At 39.1% G+C, this 20234-nt stretch overlaps 1 protein-coding gene across 3 annotated transcripts in view; it reads left to right on the forward strand.

Annotated features, from left to right (window-relative positions):
- LOC105218976 (mediator of RNA polymerase II transcription subunit 12) overlaps window positions 1-20234 on the forward strand; it is a 74680-nt gene that overhangs the window by 31623 nt on the left and 22823 nt on the right. For 2 of the 3 annotated variants that reach the window (XM_054229231.1, XM_054229232.1), the window contains one exon: window positions 4122-4389. The exons of the other annotated variant lie outside the window; for it this stretch is intronic. In XM_054229231.1, coding sequence (XP_054085206.1) covers window positions 4122-4258 — 137 coding nt within the window. In that variant the 3' untranslated portion in view covers window positions 4259-4389. Of the gene's footprint in view, window positions 1-4121; window positions 4390-20234 lie in introns of those variants that run through there. 3 annotated transcript variants of the gene reach the window in all.

Here is a 20234-nt window from a genome sequence, read left to right on the forward strand (position 1 = left end):
CATGTTCTTCGATATACCTCGCTCAGGCGGACGACTCCAAAGGTCTTGTGGAGAATAGTTCTGTGGAATTCTTTCTCATCGCTGTTTGTCATCGTCCATATTTCTGAGCCGTATAATAGATCGGGAATCATGAAAAACTTAAAAAGCTTTATACTAAAGTAACACCTGTTGACAGGAGATATTCTGCGTTTCATCTCCAGACTTAGATTATTGGTGGTAATTATGTTGTTTCCGATATAGACCAAATTCCTTCACTTTTTCCAATTTATAGTTGCCAAACAGTGACGTCGTTCCCAAGACTGTGGAATATTTGTGCGTGCCCTTCAAGAACTTTGTTTTGCCCTCGATCACCACAATACCAACTTCTTTCGCTTCTTTTCCCTACAAATTTCGAGCATACTCTGGGTATTTGTTACGAAGTTTCAATTTCTGTCTTTGCAGAAGCTGGGTCGGGTTTGAAATCATTTGTTTGGTGCCTTAATTTCTGATAAAAATTTTCAGGCCGAGTTCCTGCTAACCATCTTCTCAAGTCCTCTCACGCCTTTATTCTCTCTTTTCATTTTTTGAAAAAAAAAAAGCTAGACCTTATCAACCCTTTTCTCATTGTTTCGTTGTTTCAAGGTCCACATAACAATCGCAGTAGTGATGAATTAACTAATACAAGAAAATATCATTATTTACCTACATAGACAGTGCTTAAGCGATTATAGCAGAGTTATCAACAGCGCCAACTGGAGATATTAGGTGCAGACAGGTCCTTCTCCCCCTGGCCTTTACAACGGAGTGGAAACATTCCCCTGCTTCCACCAGCGGATACTGCATCGAACACTCATCGATTTTAACCCCTTTTCCCCTTACACGTGCGTATACATCTCTGTTGATTACATTCAACAGTGTCATATAGAGAAATATAACTGAACTGCTCTAATTTCCTAATCGTCAGCTGATGCATGTTGGCATTATTTTATTCCTATTTTAAAATATTCATAGCGCTTTTTATACTCTCGCAACCTGTTGCACAGAGTATAATAGTTTTGTTCACATAACGGTTGTTTGTGTCACCAAGAAATATAAGTGTTAGATATGGGGTTATGTATATATAAACGATCAGGATGACGAGTGGATTTGAAATTCGGATGTCTGTCCGTCCGTCTGTCCGTGCAAGCGATAACTTGAGTAAAAATTAAGATATCTTAATGAAACTTGGAAAAGTGGGCGTGACCCCGCCCCCAAATAGGTTTTTTGTATATAATTCGCAAACCAATAAAGCTATATAAACCAAACTTTCTGCAGTCGTTTATTTTAGCCATTTCCTTATACAGTCCAAAAATGAAAGAAATCGGATAATAACCACGCCCACCTCCCATACAAAGGTTAGGTTGAAAATTACTAAAAGTGTGTTAACTCACTAACGAAAAACGTCAGAAACACCAAATTTTACATAAGAAATGGCGGAAGGAAGCTGCACTGAGATTTTTTTACAAAATGGAAAATGGGCGTGGCGTCGCCCACTTATGGGTCAAAAACCATATCTCAAGAACTATTCGATTGATTTCAATGAAATTCGATATAACACTTTCTTGACACCCTGATGACACGGGTGGAATATGGGCGAAATCGGTTCACAACTACGTCTACTTCCCATATAACTCAATTTTAAATTCTTTTGATTCGTTCACTTTATAATACATATATACATTAGGAACAAATAAAGATAGCGGAATAAAACATTACACAAATGCTGTATTTGAGGTGTGACATCACTTGTGAGAAATTTGTCAAAATCGAACCATGACTTTTCAAGGCCCCTGATATCGAACATGAAGAACTCAGTGCCTAAAGGTAATTTTTCACCGAAAATATAGGTAAATGCCTCAGATATTTTAATGTAATTCATTCCCTCTGAATTTTTTTTATAACAGTTTCTCTCTGTACCTGAAATGGTAAAAATCGGGTCATAACTTCACCCAGATCCCATATACCTTATTATAAGTAATATTAAATTAAGTGAGCGTATAGTCTTCGATACATTGTATCTTGGTGGTGAAAACTAGTGAAATCGGTTTAGGAATTACCTCAGTCCCCATATACTATTTATGATGATTTTCGTTATTCTATTGAACTTTATACCGAATATATGGGTCGAATTGTGTTATCTTTATAAAATTACATCAATAAATTGCGAGAGTAAAAAATGTTCGGTTACACCCGAACTTAGCCCTTCCTTACTTGTTTATTATTAATATATAACTAATTTGAGGATGGGGTTATATGTTCACCCTAGTGAGGAAAGTTTCTGACTGCCATTCACTTGGGAGTGGCCAGGAACGATTTTTTTGCATATGACTCAAGCAGCTCACGAGTTCAGGTTTTTGACCAATTATCCTCTTTGTAGCCAACAAACATCCGTTTGGAGGCGAGCGAAAGTGAGAAGGCGAAGCACGCTTCTGCGGTTGTTCGTAGAGTTTTGGACCCACCACATAAAAAAAATTCCCCAATGAAAGACCAAACAGAGCCTCGGATGAGAAACCCCACTATTGATGACGACCCCTGCAAATGTTTTAACGATCACGATTTAAGGGCATGCACCTGGAATATCCGGACCCTTAACTGGGAAGGTGCCTCTGCCCAGCTGGTTGATGTCCTCATACAACTAAAGTCTGACGTCAACGCTGTGTGACATCTACTACAGCGGCCATATAAAGGAGCGCAAATTTGGTGCCGCCGAGTCCCCCGATCATGAATGTCTAGCCACAATCCGCATCAAAGCGAGGTTCATCAACATATCGCTGATTTGCGCCAACGCCTCAACCCTAGAGAAGGCGATGTGACCAAAGATGCTTTCTATGAGCGCCTAGAACGCACCTATGAGCGCTGCCCTCATCACGATGTCAAAATCGTGCTTGGCGATTTTACAGTCGGAAAATTCGGCCTCCATGACGAAACATCGCCAAACGGCCTGAGGCTGATCGACTTCGTTGGGGCCCGAAATATGGTTTTCTGTAGCACCAGATTCCAGCACAAGAAAATTAATCAAGCTACGTGGCTGTCTCCTGATCGAAACACGCGCAATCAAATCGATCATGTTATGATAGACGGAAGACATGTTTTCTGTGTTTTAGACGTGCGTACGCTCCGAGGACCAAATATTGACCGGACCATTATCTGGTATCAGCGAAGAAACGCACTCGCCTCTGTGTAGGAAATAACGCCCGCCAACAAACACAAGGATCAGCATCTTGATATAAGGGAACTGTGGAACGGCATCTCAAACTCACTGCGTTCCGCTGCAGCCGAAACAATTGGAAACGGCTGTTTTTTGCCTACCCAGAGGATACTTGGTCTAATACCGGAACTCGTGAGCTGCATGAACCATGTTCATTTTTCTGAAAATTTGTGATAATTTACAACCAACTTGAGCAAAGATAAAATAATTTTCAATTTCCTCTATTAGTCCTCCAAGTGTTTCTCAATTTTCTGTCGTCGCCGTTGAAAAATGCAAATGATTGGCATAAAAATATGAAATACAATTTTTTCTGAATAATTATTTTAATTAAATTGTTTGGTATTTTCTTTTGGCACAAATGACAAGCATGTTTTCCATTCCCGTTCAAGCAATAAGAACAATAGATAGATAGTTAGTTTAGATAAATAGATATTTTTTTTTGTTTGGAAATTCGAATTCAGGTTTAAAAAATAACGTATACAGTGGCGAGCAATAATGGATGAATGTTTGTCACTTTTACACTTAACTTTTCATAAGTTTATAGCAATAGAATTGTTCCATTTAATTTTTTATTTCTATTTTTTCTATTAGTTGAATAAATAATGCATTAAATAAAAAAAGTTTGGTTCAAATTGCTTCATTAGAACGGATTTTATGAGCAGTTAAGTGTAAAAGTGACAAACATTCATCCATTATTGCTCGGCACTGTACGTGTGCGTTGGCGCTGGCAGTCGTGTTTTTCGTAAACATTAAGTGTACGTGTATCAGATCAGATACCGAATTTATATAGATAAATTTAATTATTTTTAATTAAATACAATTTAACGTATAATCTTTCTCAGTATATGAAATTTAAAAATGTCGTAACTGTTTTATGAAATCTACCTCATTTTAGGTGGTATGGTGCAATCTCAGAATCAAACTATAAACCAACAACAAACACCAAATTTGGTCGCTCAACTCCAAAGGCAATTACCAAATCAACAAAATATGCCTGTACAACAATATCAACATCACCAAGCTCCATATTAAGCTAATATTGAATTAAACTTCAAAAAGTCCTGTATAGAGCATCTATCTATGGAACTATATTTTCCATAACGTTTTTTTGTATAACTCACTACATTTTAAACCGCAAAAAATAAATTTGTGCTAAATAAATATGTGTTTGCTGGACTTCTTACTTTATATCGAAAAAGTAAGTATTTTTTATTTAATAAAACAGTACCAAATCGACACAAAAATATAGTTATTAAGACGTTCCAAACGATAAATAAGTTTTCTCAGAAATATTTAATGTTTTCATTTATGTTTACTATATTTTGCATATTTATACTCTCGCAACATGTTGCACAGAGTATTATTATAGTTTTGTTCACATAACGGTTGTTTGTGTCACCAAGAAAAAAAAGAGTTAGATATGGGGTTATATATATATAAATGATCAGGATGACGAGTAGATTAGAAATCCGGATGTCTGTCCGTCTTGGAACACATATTCCTTGGCACCCTGAGGAGGTTGCTTTCGAAAATGGACAACATCGGTCCACTGCCACGCCCACAAAATGGCGAAAACCAAAAACACAAAAAGTGTCATAACAAGGAGGGGCACATTCGGATGTAGTTTTTTTTAAGTGGGCGTGACCCCGCCCCCAAAAAAGTTGTTTGTATATATCTCGCAAACCAATAAAGCTATATAAACCAAACTTTCTGCAGTCGGTTCTCCTTAGTACCCCACCACACACCATGAAATTAGTTGAAATCGGATAATAACCACGCCCACCTCCCATACAAAGGTTAGGTTGAAAATTACTAAAAGTGGGTTATCTCACTAACGAAAAACGTCAGAAATACTAAATTTTACAGAAGAAATACCATTGGGAAGCTGCACTCTGATTTTTTTACAAAATGGAAAATGGGCGTGCATCGCCCACTTATGGGTCAAAAACCATATCTCAGGAACTACCCGACCGATTCGAAAGAAATTCGGGATATAATATTTTCTTGACACCTACACCTCGGTTCACAACCACGGCAACTTCCCATGTAAATCCATCTAATTCCTTCACTTAATAATATATACATAAGGAAACAATGAAGATAGCGAAATAAAACTTTACACAAATACTGTATATGATCTGTGGCATCACTTGTGAAACAAATTGTCGAAATCGGACTATAACTTTTCAAAGCCTCGAATATCGAATATGAAGAATTCAGTGCCCCATGATAATTTTTCATGTTGTTGTTGTTGTAACGGTTATCCGTCCCTGCCTGAAAAGAGAAGCTTAAGTCTAGTTGTCGTCGAAATCATCTAACGGGAGGCCCAGGAAACGTGCTGTTTCGACAGGGTTGGACCAAAGGGAGAGGGGTGTTAGATGAGTAGGGTTCATTGGGCATACAAAGAGGTGGTTAGAGTCATGCGGGGACTTGTTGCATGCGGGACATGTATTTTGAATGTCGGGGTTCAGTCTGGATAAGTAGGAGTTTAACCTGCTACAATATCCAGATCGAAGCTGCGCAAGGGTCACTCTGGTTTCACGTGGCAACTCGAGCTCTTCGTCTGCTATAGGTGGTAGCTCCACTGTGAATGGCGTTTAGGGCGTGTCTAAAACTGTTTGCGTCCGCCGTTTGGTCGGTATAGGGGTTGAGTTCGTCGACGTATTGAAGGAGCGATCTCTTGATGCACCTGGGGGGCGGTTCTGCTTCCAGCAAGTGACTACAAGGGTGATTTCTACGAAAACACCCGAGTAGGAACTGCTTGGTAAGCAGTTCATTATGCTCCTTAATAGGCAGCATAATGGCCTCACTATGTAAGTGTGTCATTGGTGACATCAAGAGACATCCTGTTGCTGTTTGTTTGCTGTTGCGGAGTGCAGTGTTCTGGCACGCCTGTAGCTTCTTCTGCTGCGTGTCACTGCATCCAGGCGACCATACCGGTGCTGCGAGATTTACGACCGGCCGGCCGATAGCCTTGTAAGTGGCCAGCAACGTTTCTTTGTCTTTTCCCCAAGTGCTACCGGCTAGCGGATTGAGGGTATTGTTGCGGCTCTGTACTTTAGTGACTATCGAAATTTTCGGTTTTTTTTTTCATCGAAAATTTCGGTTAATCTCTCAGGTATCTTAATTTAATTTAGAAGACATATTTTTCTTTTAATAGTGTAACTTCCTCTAGCTATCATATACCTAATTATAGGATTTTCAAATTGGGTCAAATTGTGTGTTATCTTAATAAAAATATATCAATAAATTGCGAGAGTATAAAATGTTCGGTTGCACCCGAACTTAGCCTTTTCTTACTTGTTTAAAATAGTTTTGAAAGATATTTGGGTATATGAAACAAAGCATTTTCAAACTTGGTGGCCGTATTTTAAATACATCAACCGATCAACTGTTGCCTTTTCAATTTTGAAGAATTGCGCAGCACTACGATTCTTTGCGGAAGGTGCCTATCAGAAAGACCAAGGGAATGACTACGGAATTGCACAACTTAAATACAATGTTAGCGATTCTTATAGAAGTGTCCACATTTATGCAACAGAAAATAAGCACAAAACATATAAAATTGAACATAAGTGTATATACTACTAAAATAATAAATAATAAGCAAACAAACAGAATTTCCTGTTGTAATCCAATGTACATATGAATGGAACACATGTGCACATTTCAGCACCTAAAAATTAACTGCAACATCTAAAAATATAGTATTATTAAAATATTAACCTCTGCAATTCTTTTCCAGTCCTATGTGGTGACCTGTATCTATTTATTTCGGTTGTAAAGCCATTTCATTGTACCACCGGATGGTTTTGCATTTATTTTAAACACATTTAAAAATTATATATTAATGTATATCCGTTTTTTATTTGTATTTACAATTTCTTCGCCATCTCAATACATATACTGCTTTATTCAAAACTACAATCAATAATGAAGAAAGTGTTCTGGATCCTTTTTTTACATGTTTGGATATTATAAGGGTTGATAGTAATGGATCATATGCAAAAAAATGGCGACTGACGATTCGCCAGTAGCTTCTCTTAATGTATTTTTCGGGCTACGGAAGCCTGAAGACGATTGGACTCAGGCTATTATAGATACATAATATGGGTAAATATTTAGTGTGTCCAACTTAGTATTTTATCAATTTGGTTCTTTTAAAAAATTGTTAAAAGATGTTTTGCTATATACTTTACCCAATTTGATATAAATCTGTAAATACAGTAGAACTTCTCTAACTCGAATCACCATAATCTGCTAAAAAACTTCGAGTTAGAGAGATTTTGAGATATAGAAGGTTTCATTAAAACATACAATTTTTCAAAAAGCTGTAAAATATAGATTTATACCCAGTTTTATTTATTTACTTCGCATAATGTTTTATGTACATACGTTAAAACAATTTTGTTTTATGCATTTTGCTATTGTTTGGTTTCGTTCCTAAATTCGTTTTCTTGAAGTATATCGGAATGTCATACCAAAGAACGTATAAAAAGAAGGAGCATCAGGGAACTGAACAATGATACAAACAGACGCAAATGATCTCAATAAAACACTGACTAAGGCGCGCGCTTTTCCATTTTCCCTATAGCGCAGATTGTAAGCGCGAAGAAGTTAACGAAATGCGGTCCCTAGCATTTACGTTCGAATTCTGTAATGCTGAAACTTTTTTAATAATCTTTTTTTAAAAGAGTTTTTGCAGATTTACGTTCTTATAGTCATTTCAATAGTATAATTTCTTTATTTTAATAATTGCATACAATGCAATAATGCACACATTTAACGGGTGATTTTTTTGAGGTTAGGATTTTCATGCATTAGTATTTGACAGATCACGTGGGATTTCAGACATGGTGTCAAAGAGAAAGATGCTCAGTATGCTTTGACATTTCATCATGAATAGACTTACTAACGAGCAACGCTTGCAAATCATTGAATTTTATTACCAAAATCAGTGTTCGGTTCGAAATGTGAAATCCGCTTTTTTATCGACAAATTTTGTTCAGCGATGAGGCTCATTTCTGGTTGAATGGCTACGTAAATAAGCAAAATTGCCGCATTTGGGGTGAAGAGCAACCAGAAGCCGTTCAAGAACTACCCATGCATCCCGAAAAATGCACTGTTTGGTGTGGTTTGTACGCTGGTGGAATCATTGGACCGTATTTTTTCAAAGATGCTGTTGGACGCAACGTTACGGTGAATGGCGATCGCTATCGTTCGATGCTAACAAACTTTTTGTTGCCAAAAATGGAAGAACTGAACTTGGTTGACATGTGGTTTCAACAAGATGGCGCTACATGCCACACAGCTCGCGATTCTATGGCCATTTTGAGGGAAAACTTCGGAGAACAATTCATCTCAAGAAATGGACCCGTAAGTTGGCCACCAAGATCATGCGATTTAACGCCTTTAGACTATTTTTTGTGGGGCTACGTCAAGTCTAAAGTCTACAGAAATAAGCCAGCAACTATTCCAGCTTTGGAAGACAACATTTCCGAAGAAATTCGGGCTATTCCGGCCGAAATGCTCGAAAAAGTTGCCCAAAATTGGACTTTCCGAATGGACCACCTAAGACGCAGCCGCGGTCAACATTTAAAGCTCTTAAAAAATCACCCTTTATTAATACACATACGCTAGTCGACACTTTTGCTTTTACGCGAGTACAATTGAAAGAAGTAGGATTGAGTAAAATAGGCTAAATCGAAAACAATGGATAAGGGACATGCATTCATCTGAACATTGATTTGCAAGCCTCTACAAAATTGACTGAAGAATCTTTTGTCCTTATGCATGAAATTGTTTTTGTTGTAGCATGAAACATTTAAATGTTTTAATTAGAATACATATGTAGCGCAAGCGCAAATAATGACCAATCAGGAAGCTCTTGCGCATACGATTGGTTGTTGTTTGTGTATCGTTAGAAGGAATTGTGAGGAATATATGTGTTTTTTTTATGGATACACCAAAGGTGGGTGTAAATCTTCAAAAGATATTGATGGCCCGTAACATCAATTATGCACGATTCACTGTACAAAGCTTTTACAGCGCATACGTACTAAAGCACCCCTAGATCACGTGCCTGTACTTCCCCGCGGAACTACCTTTCGGCTTTGCTTCGCAGGGCAAGTATTATAAATGATAATGCACAGTAAAGGATTACGACGTCATAAACTTGTCTTGCAGTTTATCGGGGCTGCACTCTCGGTCTTACATGCAATCTGGGACGATAACATAAAACTTTCAATGTCCGCGTCATATATAGGTAAGGGATTTCCTAATTTCTCGGACAGAATTCGCCTTTCATTTCGAAAACGGACACAGTCCACCACCAGATGATTCGCTGTTGTCCTCGGAAGCAACCGTGGCCGGATAAAAACTGGGTATGGTAATAATTCACATCGCCATGATCTCGCATTATAAACTCTCTACTATTGGGTACCAGAGGTATTCCCTTAATTGAGGTATTCCACATTTGCTGCCATTGACAGAGGCATTTCTCATCGACTTTTGTCATTTCTTTTTGCTCCTTTGTTTTTGCCTTGAGTTTAAGCAGGAGTTCACCCTTAGCTGTTCTCCTTGTTTTACCCAAGCTATCGCCATGATCTTGGAGTCTTGGGTCGGATTTCATTTTTTTAAGCATGTCCCCATATGACGTGTTCCTGGTTTTTGAGATTACCAGCGCTTCCGTGCGCTTCAGCGTCCATTTTGGAATATTTTGTTTTTTTTTTGGTAGTGAATTCGTCACTTACCACTTGGTCCTCTTTCCCACAACACTAATGTATTTTATTTTCAATGTATAACAATTTTTATATTTTATTTTCAATTTATAACAATTTTTATTTTAAATAATTTTGAGTTTCACAATATAATGGAATTTCGATATTAAAAGGGTAATCACGACGAAGTCTGCGACGATGCTGCCTTGTACGATCTCGATAGCAAAAGCTGTTTTTTTCTAATGGTTGATCCCTTGTGTTAACGTTCTTGTGTAAAAAGTCTCCAGTGTGATGTTCTCTTGGTGTGCGTTTGTGTGTGTTGAGGTGTGAAGTTCTCGTGAGAGATTTTTGCGTGTGTGTTAATGTGGATGGTAGGTGATGCTATGGTGAGTATGGTGATGGTGAAGTGTCAGTGATGCGTATTGGAGCGTGTTAAATGATGTGTGTGTGGTATGTATTGCTGAATGGTATGTATTGCTGAATGGTATGTGTCCGGGGTAACCAGTAGTGTGGTGTGTGGGAGACGAGGCCGATGCTCATTTATACATCCTGCCCCCCTAGGCGAATATTTAGCCTAGTAGTCGTTGAAGTTGTTGCAACGTGGCAACTACGCTGCTGAGGCCGGTTGAACGGCGGGAATTAGATCGCGCCTGGCGGTGTCGGGGTGATGATCGCCTGGACTCTGGGGTTGTTGATCGACGTGACCGTGGCGTTTTGTTTGTCCGCGGTCGTTGGCGTGCATTGCGACTGCGTTGGGCAGGTAGTCGCCTGACGATGGATCGCATACATTCCATGCACCTATTGTTAGATGTACAGTCCTGCGTTGCATGGGTGCGCGTAAGGCAGTTTAGGCAATGGCCATGGGCCTGGGCGACCTGCTGACGTTGCTGAGGCGGCATCCCCTTAAAGATGGTACGATGTTGCAACCGGTGCGGGCGGCAACATAGGGGACATCGCATGCGATGAGGTCCAATCGGCGGTGTTGGCGACGTCGATGGTGGCAGCGTGTCAGTTCGAGGGACCATTGGTGTGGTTAGTGCCCGTGTTCGGGCTGCTGCAGCTGCAACGGTGGTTCGTGGCGTTGCGACTGGGGTAATCCCAGATCGTGGTACAGCAACTGTCGAACGCACGGTTGGCGTTGGTGGGGATATCATATCCGCGTCCATATTGCTGTGTATGGAAAACAATTACATTATATTCAATTTAATGATTATAGATCTATCTGAACATGGCGCCACGTGGGGTGGCAAGAGTGTTTCGTCATTTAGTCGTTCTTAGATAGGCAGGTTTTGGGTTTTTTTAGTTTTCTTATTTACGGTTCTTTATCGCTTCGTTGGTAGGTATATTTTTTATTTTATATATATATTCGATAGGCTGGTTTACGTTTCGGTATTATCAGCGGTTGGTAAAAAACATAGTTTAACGAGCGGTCTGGTTAGAATTCCGGCTTGCGTACGGAGATCGACTACGCGTATATAACCGTCGGAGCCGTAATAAAGTTTCTTTATGCGACCAAGTCGCCATTCCGTAGGGGGTAGACAGTTATCGTGAATAAGGACACAGTCTCCAAGCTTTGGCGCCTTTTGTGGTGTTTTCCAGCGGTACCTCTTGTGGGGGTCCTTTATATAATCTTCTTTCCATCGGCGGCTGAAATTGTGATGGATAATTTTAATTCTTTCCCATCAATTTAGTAAAGATAGCGACGCCACGCTTGGCTCAGGTGTGGCCAAGAGGGGTGCTCCTTTAAGAAAATGCCCTGGAGTTAGGGCTGTGAGATCGGAGGGATCTTGCGAGAGTGCAGTAAGAGGCCGTGAATTGAGAACGGCTTCAATTTTAGTTAGTAATGTTGCAAATTCTTCATAGTTTAAATTATAGTTGCCAGCTATTGTTTTGAAGTGGGATTTAAAGCTTTTTACAGCGGATTCCCATAAACCTCCCATGTGTGGAGCGCTTGGGGGAATGACTGAATTGATGCCTTGGGGAGCATACTTCTGTACAATTTCAGGTGAGACTTGTTGTATAAATTCCACAAATTGTCTTTCAGTGGCTCTTTGAGCCCCAATAAACGTTTTGCCATTATCGCTCATGATTTTGGAGGGATAACTCTACGTCCGACAAAGCGAGCAAATGACGCGAGAAAAGCCTCTGTCGTCAGATTCTTGCATAGCTCAAGGTGTACTGCTTTCGTCGTAAAACAGACAAAATGTGCAAATCTTGCACATGAAAATGCATTTCTTTATTTTTGGCTTAAGACGGGGAATATAGTACCCTTGACGGACTATCTGTTGCATGAGGCGGTGTTCGGCGTGTAGCATTAGTATGTGGATATAATGAAGAAAGAGTGTGGTAAATGGAGACCTCTCTGGTATGATTATCGGGTGGCGTTCATTGTATGTTAGGCTTGAGTTTGCAAGCCGACCATTCGCTCTAAGAAGACCTTTCGTGTCTAGGAATGGATTTAGAACTAAGAGTGATCTTTCTCGATCAATGGGATTTGATTCTCTCAATAGTGTTATTTCGCGGTTGAAGTAGCGCATTTGAGTCAATGCGATAAGAGCAACCTTTGCTTTTTGTAAGTCAAAGTGCGTCAATGTTCCGCATTGAGGGTATGTTGCTCCTTTAGTTCTAAGTTTGAGCCGTTCTACGAATTTGAACATATAGGCGACTACTCTGAGTGCCCTTGGGAACGATGAGAACCGTTCAAGGATGTCATTATCATCCAGTGTGGTATGATAAGTGGCGATTTTGCGACCTTCTGGGGCAAGTATGTTGCGCATAGGCGATTGTGGCCAAGAATCGGAAGATTCTGTTAACCATCGGGGGCCATTCCACCAGAGGGTGGTGGTGGCGAGATGCAGAGGTTTGCATCCTCTTGTCCCTAGATCAGCAGGATTGTCAGCACTAGCTACGTGTCGCCAAGTGGCTGATCCTACTAGGTCAAGTATTTGAGACGTTCTGTTAGAAATATACGTTTTCCACGCATAGGGTGGTTTTTCTAACCAAGCTAGAACTATTTCGGAATCGGACCAGAGATATAATTTATTTATTGCCATGTTTAAATGGGTATGTACCACGGATACTAGTTTGGCTAGTAGCAGTGCGCCACAGAGTTCTAGTCGTGGTAGACTTAGTGTTTTTAGAGGAGCAACTTTCGCTTTTGCTACTAGTAGGTGACTTGTAGTTGCTATATCGCTTTGTGTGCGCACATAGATAGTGGCACAATATGCCTTTTCAGAGGCGTCGCAAAAACCGTGTAGTTCTACTTTGTATTCGGGGGAATAGTTTACCCACCGAGGAATTTTTATCTGAGAAATGTCGTTCAGATTAGTAGCAAACTGGGACTATTTTTCTAAACGAAGAGGCTTTACTTGTTCGTCCCAATCTGTTCCGTCTAGCCACAATTCTTGGATTAGGATTTTCGCTTGTATCATAATTGGCGAAAGCCATCCTGCGGGGTCGAAAAGTTTTGCCACAGAGGACAAAATTTGTCTTTTTGTTATGGCGGATAATGCGGAAATTGACTCTGTAGTATATGAAAACTTATCAGATATCGCATTCCATTGGATGCCTAGTGTTTTTCTTGTACTTTCCTTTTCGAATACAAGGAAATTAGTATCCAACAAATGATCTTTTGGAATATTGTTTACTATATTTGGGTGATTAGCTGTGATCTTTTTTAGAGGAAACCCTGCGGTGCTGAGAGCACTTCTTACTTGTGATAAGGACTCGTATGCCTGTGGAATGCTGTGGCTTCCAGACAGGATATCGTCCACATATGTCTGAGTTTTTAACACTTGTGTTGCCAGAGGAAATTCTGACTTTGTGTCTTCTGCCAATTCGTGTAGTGTACGAATGGCTAGGTATGGGGCACAGTTAACGCCAAAGGTAACTGTTTTTAATTTAAAATCGCGTAGTGGACTATTGGGAGATTTTCGGAAAATAATTCGCTGAAAATCTTGATCATCTTTATGTATGACTATTTCTCGATACATTTTTCCGACATCCCCATTGAATACGTATTTGAATATATGCCAATTTAGTATGAGGAGCATTAAATCTGGTTGGAGTGTGGGTCCCGTAAATAGAATATCATTTTGGGAATTCCCCGAGCTAGTGGTTCTTGAGGCATTGAAAACAACTCTGACTTTTGTGGTTTTTTCTCAGGCTTTACTACTGCATGATGTGGCAAGTAGAATGAGTAATACTTGCCTTTTATGATTTTTTCGCATGGGCTTATTTCCTCCATGTGGTCTAAATGGAAGTATTCTTCTAAGACCCCATCATATTCTTGTTTAAGCTCACCTTTTCTAAGTAGGGTTTTTTTCATGCTTAGAAACTGCTGTATGGCAGAGGTGCGGGAGTGACCCAAGGCGAGTGTGTCAGGAAATTGTTGTTTTAGTGGTAGTCGTACGACGTACCGACCATTTTCTGATCTAGTGGTTGTGGCTTTGTAAAAGTCTTCACAATACTGATCTTCTGGTGTTGTAATCGATATGGGAGGGAGTTCTTCTAACTCCCAAAATTTCCTTAATTGTGTATTAAGGGATTCATTGGATATTTCCTCAACTTCAGGTGTCAAAGTGTTAACTGTTTCAGTAACTGGTCCACTTAGTATCCAACCGAATATAGTATTTTGAGCTAGAATGGTGTTTGATATTTTTTCAACACCTTCTAGTATAATTTGTAGTAGAAGGTCGCTGCCTAATAAAATATCTATTGGAGCTGGGGTGTTGCAGTTGGGATCTGCTAGATTCAGTTGTGAAACCTTGTCCAAATGCTTGCTATTTATTTGGTAGCTAGGAAGCATGTTTGTCAGTTGTGGTAAGACTATAGCTTCTGCTAGAATGCGCTTATTCGCTTGGGTGGATATTGGGGTAATGGGGCAGATTTTATTAGAGTTCTGTATAACTCTTCCACCCATTCCCGTAATTTCAAATTTTGCTTTTTTCGTTGGCAGTTTAAGTTTATTTTGTGCTTTAGACGCTAGGAAGGATCGTTGTAATCCTTGGTCTATTAAGGCCCTAAGTTTGAACAGTTCTCCTCGGTGTTCGATGGAGACGACTGCTGTGGGTAGTAATACCATACTTTGAATTTCGCTATCTAATGCATGGGTCTTTGATGCCTTTGAGCAACATGGTGCCTCTTGGCCATTTTCGGGGTATTGTGTTTCGGGAGTTGCTGTTGCAACTAATCCCGTTGTTCTTTTTGTGCTAATGTAAGCATTATTTTGGGGTGGCATAAGAGGTTGTCATCAAAAGGGGGGTTTCTCTTCCGAGGCTCTGATTGTTTTTTCATTGGGGACGTTTTTTATGTGGTGGGTCCCAAACCCTACGCACAACCGCAGAAGCGGGCTTCGCCTTCTCACTTTAGCTCGCCTTCAAACGGATGTCGGTTGGCTACCCAGGGGATACTTGGTCTAAAACCGGAAGTCGTGAGCTGCTTGAGTCATATGTAAAAGAATCGTTCCTGGCCACTCCCAAGTGAATGGCAATCAGAAACTTTCCTCACTTGCGTGAACTTCTACATATGACCCCATTCCGTCTGAATTTGGTATCCCTGCAAAACTAATACGGCTATGTAAACTGAAGTTGAGCAACACCAATAGCTCCGTCAGGATCGGGAAGGACCTCTCCGAGCCGTTCGATACCAAACGAGGCTTCAGACAGGGTGACTCACTATCGTGCGACTTCTTCAATCTATTACTGGAAAAAATAATATGAGCTGCAGAGCTAAATAGAGAAGGTACTATCTTCTACAAGAGTGTACAGCTGCTGGCGTATGCCGATGATATTGATATCATCGGAAGCAACAACCGCGCCGTTTGTTCAGCTTTTTCCAGACTAGATAAAGAAGCGAAGCGTATGGGTCTGGTGGTGAATGAGGTGTCTTGGCTCCCACGTCACTGTTGACAGTCATAACTTTGAAGTTGTAGATAATTTCGTTTATCTGGGAACCAGCATTAACAACACCAACAATGTCAGCCTTAAAATCCAATGCAGAATCACTCTTGCCAACAGGTGCTTCTTTGGACTGAGTAGGCAATTGAAAAGTAAAGTCCTCTCTCGACGAACCAAAATCAAACTCTATAAGTCGCTCATTATTCCCGTCCTGATGTATGGCGCTGAAGCGTGGACGATGACAACATCCGTTGAGACGACTCTTGGGGTTTTCGAGAGAAAGGTTTTGCGCAAGATTTATGGTCCTCTAAACATTGGCAACGGCGAATACCGCAGACGATAGTTCAGCGAATAAAAAGACAGCGGCTATGCTGGCTAGGTCATGTTGTACGGATGGAAGAAAACTCTCCAGCTCTGAAAGTATTCGATGCAGTACCCGCTGGAGGAAGCCGCGGAAGAGGACGACCTCCACTCCGGTGGAAAGACCAAGTGCAAAGTGACCTGGCTTCACTTGGTGTTTCCAGTTGGCGCCAAAAAGCAAAAAGGAGAAACGAGTGGCGCGCTCTGGTGGATTCGGCTACTATCGCTTAAGCGGTTTCTGCGCCAAATATATATATATATATAAGAGGTTTGTTAAAATGCAACATTGAGTGGTGTCTTTTTTGACAATAAACGCAGTTGAATTTGCTTTCGCAATATGACCCCCCTTACACATTTCACATACTGATTGCCATTTGTTGGCTTGGTTTGACACGAAGGAGTGACTTTTATTAACGTGTGTATTGTATCGGATATGTTTGCTGGCTTGAGGTTTAAGCAAGTTTTTACTTGACTCATTTTTATGACTTGATAGATTTATATTTTGGTTGTCCATTCGGCTATCTCGTACTGAGCAGCGAGGAATGTTTTCATTTGCTCCCATGTGGGCATTACTCTTCTATCGTCTAGTGACTGTTCCCATCGTAGTAACGCAGCCTCAGGGAGTTTTTCTGCGCAAATAGTTACTATCATATGGTCCCAATATTCTACGGGAGCATTTTGTGTTTGTAATACTGACAGGCAATTAGTCACTGTCGAGTAAAACTTTTGAAATTCATGGCTGGTTTCTTGTTTAATTTTAGGGTAATGTAGTATAGTTTTAATCGGATTTTCTATCATTACTCTTTTATTTTCATATCTTTGGACTTGTACTTGCCAAGCCAGCTTAAAACTTTCGCCATTTAAGCCGAATTGCTTGACGATCATGCCTGCTTCCCCTTGTGTTTTGTACCTTAGGTGGTATAGCTTTTGTGCATCTGCGAGTTTAGGATGATTTATAAAAAGGGCTGTGAACATGTCCCGGAAGGCCGGCCATTGATCATAACATCCGTGAAATATTTCTGTATCGCATGCTGGCACTTGGAGATAAATGTCTGAATTATTTTCTTGGGGTTTTATTTGTGCCAGCTCTACTCTCGATTGGGGAGTAGGCGCGATTGACTTCAAAAGTTTTAATTGATCTGAGATCATAAATTGTGTGTCTACATACTCGTCTAAACAGTTTTCAAATTTGGCGTAATCCGAAGATTTAAAATTTTCTGGTAGATCTGAATCATCAGTGTCTACTATTAAGTCATACACAGCTTGGAGACATGTCCAAACATTTTCAATTGTTTGACCTTTTATTTCAAGTCCCGATTCAGAGTTGTTTTGCATCGGCGAAGATGTAAATCGAGTGCAGTATCTTATTAGACAGTCACTCTCAGAAATGAATTTAGAGTACAACATGTCTTTCCCCCTTTTCGGTTTTGTAGCACCTTGCTTTGAGCGTGTAGCTTCTGCAGGTGTGCATGGACTCTTATCGTCTGTAATCATCTTAGGAATTTTTAAACTCTGAGTTGATTTAGAGTCTTTTGAATCTATGTTCATTTAGACTTTTAAATTGATTAATTGTTTAAGATTAATAACTTTCTATATTAAAATTAGCGAACCGAAAACTCTTTTTACGCAAATAAGAGTTTTTTTTCGTCTTTTGAATCTATGTTCATTTAGACTTTTAAATTGATTAATTGTTTAAGATTAATAACTTTCTATATTAAAATTAGCGAACCGAAAACTCTTTTTACGCAAATAAGAGTTTTTTTTCGTCTTTTGAATCTATGTTCATTTAGACTTTTAAATTGATTAATTGTTTAAGATTAATAACTTTCTATATTAAAATTAGCGAACCGAAAACTCTTTTTACGTAAATAAGAGTTTTTTTTCGTTATAATTATAAAATAAGCTTTTTTCGTTTTTATTGATTATGCGTTTGTATTTAAATGCGTTTGGAATCTTGTTATATTATTAGCTACGGACTTATTCGAATGTCCTTGTTTATATGATCGCGCGTAAGAGGTAAATATCCTTTGTACATATGAGTGCACGTTATGTGCTTGTTTGTGTGCATGTAATATTCGTTAACTATGTTGGCTACAAACCAGCTTGTTTTTGTTGTACAAAGAACAAGGGGTATGTAAGAGAATAATTGCCTTTGCGGGCCGTGATTATAAGTAAATGTACAAATTGTATAATATAAACCGATCGTGTTTTTATGATACTTTAATTGTTCAAATTTACCCTAGTTAGTTGGATATCTAATCATTGGCAGCACAATTACAATACGTATGCGTATGTACGTTTGTTTGCGCGGTAAGAATACTGTGGTAAGAGAGAATTGGATGATGTGCGGGTCTTTGACCTCAGCACTTATAATTTTGTATGCGTGTAGATGTATTATAATAATGTAATGTACCAACATGCAAATGTGGGACGTATGATTTTGGAAGTGGAAGGAACGAGAGAATTGAATTGTTCAAGAACCGGTTTTTAAATAGAAATATGTTGTATATGTATGTAAGTATGTAATATGTTAAATACAAATATATTATATCGAGCCTTTACCGCCATTTTAGGGTAAGCGACAAAAACCAAACTTTACAGGAGAAGGTTTTTTTTAAATCCTTTTAACCATTAATGTGGTAGTAATTTAATTTTTTTTTTTCAATTATGTATGTAAATGTCTGAAAAGCATTAATGTATGAGAAATTTTAAATTACTACCACATTAATGGTTAAAAGTATTTAAAAAAAACCTTCTCCTGTAAAGTTTGGTTTTTGTCGCTTACGATAAAATGGCGGTAAAGGCCCGATATGTTGTAAATCAATATGCAAATATGTATGTTCTTTTAAATCTTTTTTTCTTTATTTGATTTCTTTATGTCGTATGCTTATTTATTTAATGCAATCCTGCTTGCTGTTTCTTGAAACAGAGGGGGAACTGCCGGAAATTTTTGCAAGTAGATGCTTGAATATTTTTTTTTTTATACATATTTCTTTATTTATTGAATCTGCTTTGTTTAAAGCCTAACAATAAGTAATAAAATCTTAAATCTATTTACAACTAAAAAAGCTCAGGAATGTGGTTGAGCTGTTTTGGTAGAACGGTGCTCTCTAATAGGCTGGTAGATCTCTCCTTTTTAAACGTGTTTGATTGCAGGAATGTACCAAAGCATTAGCCAAAGAGTTTGGATGTTCACGAAGTTTAGAAATATATTTCTTTCTACTGCCCTCTATTTCCTTCTTTACCATAGGAATATCAAGATCTTTATGAATATTTTCGTTACGCATGTACCATGGTGAACCCAAGGTTGGTTGCACAGGTCGTACCCCACAGTTGAATACCATACATCTAAATCGGTTTTATGATTACATTGTATAACAGGACTTTGTTGTCTAGGCTAAGTTTAGAATTTTTGTTTAAAAGCCAATTTAAATTGGCTGCTCTTAACTTTATGTATGTTATTTTACTCGCTATATGTTTCCTCCACGTGAGCCTTCGATCCAGGTGAATCCCAAGATAAGTTACTTCAAACGCTTGGGGAACTAACACATTGTTTATTTTAACTGTCCGGCATGTTTCCGATCTTAGCGAGAATGTAACATGCTTTATTTATTATTCTTTTGCTAGCCATTCTTCGACACAAGTTAAGTGCTCCTCTAATACTCTTCAAGCTCTTATGGGGCATTTGTTACGGCTTATTAGGGCTGTGTCATCCGCAAAAGTTGATGTTATTAGCTATTGGAATGTCTGCTGTATATATTATGTACAGAGTAGGGCCTAATACTCAGGTACACCGGCCCTTATTTCTCGTTCTTCCGATATGAAATCTACTACTTTAACTGTAAATTTCCTATTTCTTAAATAAGACTCCAATGTTTTAAGCAAATCGTGAGGTAAAACGTTTTTTATTTTCCATAAAAGGCCTTCATGCCAGACCTTATCGAACGCCTGAGCTACATCGAGAAAAATAGCTGAACAGTACTCTCTGTGCTCGAATGCCTTCTTGATTTCGTTTGTAATTCTATTCACTTG

Source organism: Zeugodacus cucurbitae, chromosome 4 (genome assembly GCF_028554725.1).
Source record: "Zeugodacus cucurbitae isolate PBARC_wt_2022May chromosome 4, idZeuCucr1.2, whole genome shotgun sequence".
Lineage (NCBI taxonomy): Eukaryota > Metazoa > Arthropoda > Insecta > Diptera > Tephritidae > Zeugodacus > Zeugodacus cucurbitae.